At 40.1% G+C, this 5,022-nt stretch overlaps 1 protein-coding gene across 1 annotated transcript; it reads left to right on the forward strand.

The window, feature by feature from the left end:
* Nucleotides 1-2,153: 2,153 nt before the first annotated feature.
* On the forward strand, nt 2,154-2,694 carry LOC108575995 (the record flags this gene model as incomplete). Its single annotated transcript, XM_017938935.1, is given in 4 exon segments — nt 2,154-2,279; nt 2,282-2,381; nt 2,457-2,602; nt 2,605-2,694. Coding segments are annotated over 4 exon segments (462 nt in total), but the record flags the coding sequence as incomplete, so codon positions are not given.
* Between the last annotated feature and the right edge of the window lie 2,328 nt (nt 2,695-5,022).

Below are 5,022 nucleotides of genomic sequence, written 5' to 3' on the forward strand. Positions count from 1 at the left end.
TCAAATAACCTTCGAAGCACTCGAATAAATCGAATTTTTTGCTACCGCTGGATATATGGAACAGGATGGAATATTCCGTTCAACTGGAAAGTTGAATTGAAACCGGAAACTTTGAATATCCATTGTGAGGAAGGATGATGCACGGGATGCTTTCTGGATGCTTTGGCAGTGTGTTTACGATCTTGAGTGACCTTGCCTGGCAGGTCGTTGAACTCGACTTAAAAGAGGCTATCACCCTACAGAGGAAAAAATAGAACGTTTCATTAAACCCTGCTAAGGCTCTCGATTTCACTGTACGCCTCAAGTATAATTCACTTGAGATCGATCGAAAGGGCATAAAATAGCTTATATTAAAAAAAACATACATTTTATTGAAAAATCTGAATAATTGTAACAGTAATATTCGATAAATTATTGAATTAAGTAATTGTCCTTTACCTAAATTTTCACAAAAGCGTCGTTAGTAAAATCCTCGCAAAATTTCTTCTTGACCTCAAACTCTCCGCTGCTCCTTTACTTTCGGAACACCCTGTATACACGCTGCATTTAATACTATCCGCTAAAAAGCGATAAATTTCGTGAACGTTTCAAAAATTCGTCAAAATAAAGTAAAAATTAATAACCCGATGCTATCGAATTAATATCGAGTTATAATTAAAGAAAAAGAAAACAAATATTCGATATTTCGCACGAAAAATTTGAACACAAGACGGATCGCGCGAATCGAACGCGTATCGCCCTCTTTTTCATCCACGCGGTATTGAAAATAGATCGAAATAGCGGTTCGCTTCAGTTATTGTCGTCGATGGTATATTTCCACGAAACCATGTCCATATTACCCGATATCGATACGCCAGGTCAGCCGAATCGAGTCGAATCGAAGTTGACGAAAAGAAGGAAGCGATCCAGCAGCAGCCACACGGTTCGATGTCGTTAACCTTTGCGGGATTTGCCTAAGCGTGTGCGTTTACGACCCACGCTGTACACGATCCATAATGTGATATATCCGTTTTGCAACGAAATAAAACTAATAATAGAAACATCGAACGAGCCAGTGACGTAACAATGCACGCACTTACGCACGCCTGCAGATCCTCCTTCGATAATTTGCGAGAAAGGTGCGCGACGAAACGACATACACGATCGTGCATAGCAAAGTCACTGGCCTTAGCCAGGAAAGTAACGCGGACGTTTTTTATTTTTTATTTTTGTAACGACGAACACGATGCACATAACGCGAGTACGCGCTGGACGCGATTGTTATCGTCGTTAATATGTCAAGCGCAGCTGAAAAGAAAAAATGATTCGACGCTCGTGGCCTGCGCTTATTGTCACCGCTGGACGCAAGAAGTGTCACAGAAGCAATTTCACACGTTCCCCTCCCGTCCGGATGGAAAGCGACAAATTAATTTCACGCGTTCCATTTCCATCGTTTTCACGTTCGTGGTCGTGTACGGTAATCACGGCGAAACGGCAGCCGCGCGTGTCTAGAGGGAGGATAAATAAAACGAACGCCGATTGGAATCGGTTCGAACGAAATCTTTTACGCGACGAATCGTACAAATCTATACAGTTCTATTAGGCGAACTACTCGCACGGAATAATAAAGCGCCGCCTCTGTCGACGTATCGGGGGATTCGAACGAATGCGAAGGAAATTAACTTCACGGTGGCTAACGTCAAGCGGATCCCGTTGAAAAAGCCCTGTGTGCTCTAACACTGTCAGCTGATGCCTAATAAAAATATGGAGAGCCTCACTCTCACTACGAACGATCTAGACACGCACTTGATTTACCAGCTGCACGCGCGTCCCTCGAACGTGAACAGAAAAATTCCTTGTCCCGTGCTAGTTGACAGATCTATTAAGACCTATTGATACGTTTCACACGCACAGTCATCGGAACCGCGTTTTTCTACAGGTCCGCCGTACGAAATCTAACCTATCGGGGATACGGAAAACGATCGATTATTTTTCGCGAAGAGAGAAACAAGTGAAACGAAAGAAAAACGCAAGAACCTTTGTGGTCACTCGAGATTAGGGAAAAAAAGAAGAAAAATGATCGGAAGCGAGAATAGGAGGAAACTTGTACTTTGTACTATCGGCGTTAGTCGAGAAAAGGAAAAAAACGTGTTTACTCACGTTCTCGCCGCCAGTTACCCGTTCCAACACTTTCGGTGCACTTCACGTCTCCGATCGAAATCGTTCCCGAGGCGGTATCGTACCGGTTTAAGAATGCCGGGACACTTCCACGAACGGCCAAAAATATTTCAAATTACGTTTCAACGATGCCTCGTTGATGCACCTTACGAAAAAGACGAAAACGTTCGCGATCGCCTCGTTAGTTCTTCACGTACGTATCACAGATACCGCGGTTCTCTTGTGCACAGAATTTTAAACGTCTACCACACGCTCGATTCGCGGGGACAGATTCGATTAAGAACGTTCAACGACGTCAGATTATATATCGGAAACGTGCGACTCGGTATGGTCGCGATGTATCACCGATACGCGCGTACGTATACACGACCAGTAAGAAGGCGACGCACGAGGAAAAACGTTCGCACCGCTCGGTGGTTCTGGCACGACTGGAGCACTGGAGGCGACTCCGAGTCGCCTCGATTTTACATATGGCTGTGTATCGTCCAACGATCAACAGAGTCGTATATTTTTGAACGTGCTTATAAATTTTTATAACATCTATTAATACAATGATCCAACAGCGAATGTAATTTCGCGTAATTGTTTAACATTCGAAAAGAGTAATAACTTTTTTTATGATAGAGATAAAAGAAGCATCGTTTGTTGATAAAGTAAACGATCTAAAAAAAACAAATTTCTGCATACAATTACATTCTACGAACGTTAACGGTAACAAACTATTATTTATTGATAATATATCCATAAAAGTTGAAAGATAGGAATGTTAGATTCTTAAATATTTTCTGACGTCTATGACATAAAACATGAAGCTACTGGTAGATCTATCGATAAGACAGAAACCTGTCGATGCAACGAAGATGCTCTCTCGATAAAACAGAAGACATACTTTCGGCGGTAAATTCAAATCTCGGAAACGACGTCGAACACAAATACGAGACGTTGAGTGATAAAAATCGATTAAAAAATGCGAAAAAAAAGCGTGGATTTACGATCTTTCAGGATACGTCAGTCCAGGATAGAATAATCTGAACAACATTTCATCTTTTCATTTTATTATACCAAAAAATTTCATCTCGTTCAATCATTATTAATTCAATATAATATATTTATCCTTTATATTTGTTATATCTTATTTATAATAAATATTTGTAATAGTGTAGTGTTCATTGTTATTCTTTATTGTGTCGCCATGAGCCATGAGAACGTGGAATCAGCAAGTTCTTAATTACCATTACTATACTAACTAGAAAGACATTTTGTGATTCTTTTTAATAAATCCATTGAAACATATTAACAGAAGCATGCCGCCAGTGGTCGCGCGTGCTTCTCTCTCTTATGTTCTCTTTTCTTTTTTCCATTTTTAATTATTATTTTATTTTTTTTTTCAGAGTAAAGTGCGGAGACACTCGTTTTTTTATTCCTTTTTCCCAGATTTGTCAGAAGACATTTTTCTTCGTTACCCGATTTTCGTTTTCCTCGATTTCGTGTCGTGTTGTTCAATGACGCGATCATTCGGACATAGACGATCCATACGTTAAAACAATAGGTACCTAAGGAAATTCATTTCTTTTTATACAACTAGCTTAAGGCTCTAGTTCCCTTAAATCAGTTCGAATTAGAATTCAAACGAGGAACGTATGTTTTCTCTTTTTTTCTCTTATTTTCGGTTCGTATCGACAACATTCTGCCCCCGTAACAATTCACAAAAATTGATCGTTTTCTAAATCCCCCTCCCTCCCTCCCACGCGCAATGATCGTTGCCATTTAATCACGAGCAACGAATCGAAACGCCTTGGTGAAACACCCCTCTCGTTTACTCGGTACTCACGATTGCGAAACGTAACTGATTTCAATGTACTAAGGCCTTAATGTGTCAAAGCAGCGTAGCTAATTTTCACCGTTACACAATTACAAAATATACGTATGCGTACACCTCTACGGACACCAATAGTTCGATCTCTTGTCCACGGATTGTCCACGGAACGTATAGACACACTCAGTTCCCGAGAACGTTACTTTTCTTCTTTTTGAGTCGCTTTTTCGAACAAAAAAAAAAAAAAAAGACATTCCGAACAAGTGCTTGAAGCAAAAGAAAAAAAAAAAATATCGTCACCTCGCTACCGTTCCTCGTTTACTCCTTCACTTTCTTATTCGTTTTTTATAAAGCTTAACTTTGACTTCTCCTTTTTAATGAGTATCTCGATTCCCGGTAAACCCTGCAGTACTAATGCAATCAACGTAATCGTTGGTCGATTTTCTTTCCACTTTCGACAGGTTTACAACGTAATTCACTCGTTTCTCTCTCTTTCGCGGCATTCCGCACGAACTGAACTGAACACATTGGATTGTAACAAGAACGCGGTATTGTTTCGTCGGTTTTTTTTTTTTTTTTTTGTCCCTTATCGGTGACTGTCACCGGTATTCTTTTTTGTTTTTTTTGTTTTTTTTCAATGAGATATTTACCGGCTTACTGCAGAGTTAATGACAATCGTGTTTCGTATGTTTCAGCATCTTAATCGTTAGTCCTAATGTTACACGCTATGTATCGAGAATACCTCTACCGACGCAGTTTACCTAAATTTAAAACCCCATGACTCGAATTTGAGAAAAATTCTGTGTGGTTTTCGAGTCGGTGATTAAATTCTTTTCTTTTTTTTTCGCTTTTTCTTTTCTGGACGACCGTGAAAAGTCAACGAAGCGTCTCTCCTCCGCTCTCGCGCAACCCAAAACTGGCCGATCTGAGAGAATGCCTCGAAATAAATCTCCTCTTTCCATCGCCGACATTTCTTTCCTTTCTTCGTTCTTTTTCCTTTCTTTCTCAATTCTTTTTATTATTGTGCATCACCTTCCTCTTGATTCACT

The sequence above is a fragment of the Habropoda laboriosa genome, unplaced genomic scaffold, assembly GCF_001263275.1.
Source record: "Habropoda laboriosa isolate 0110345459 unplaced genomic scaffold, ASM126327v1 scaffold309, whole genome shotgun sequence".
Lineage (NCBI taxonomy): Eukaryota > Metazoa > Arthropoda > Insecta > Hymenoptera > Apidae > Habropoda > Habropoda laboriosa.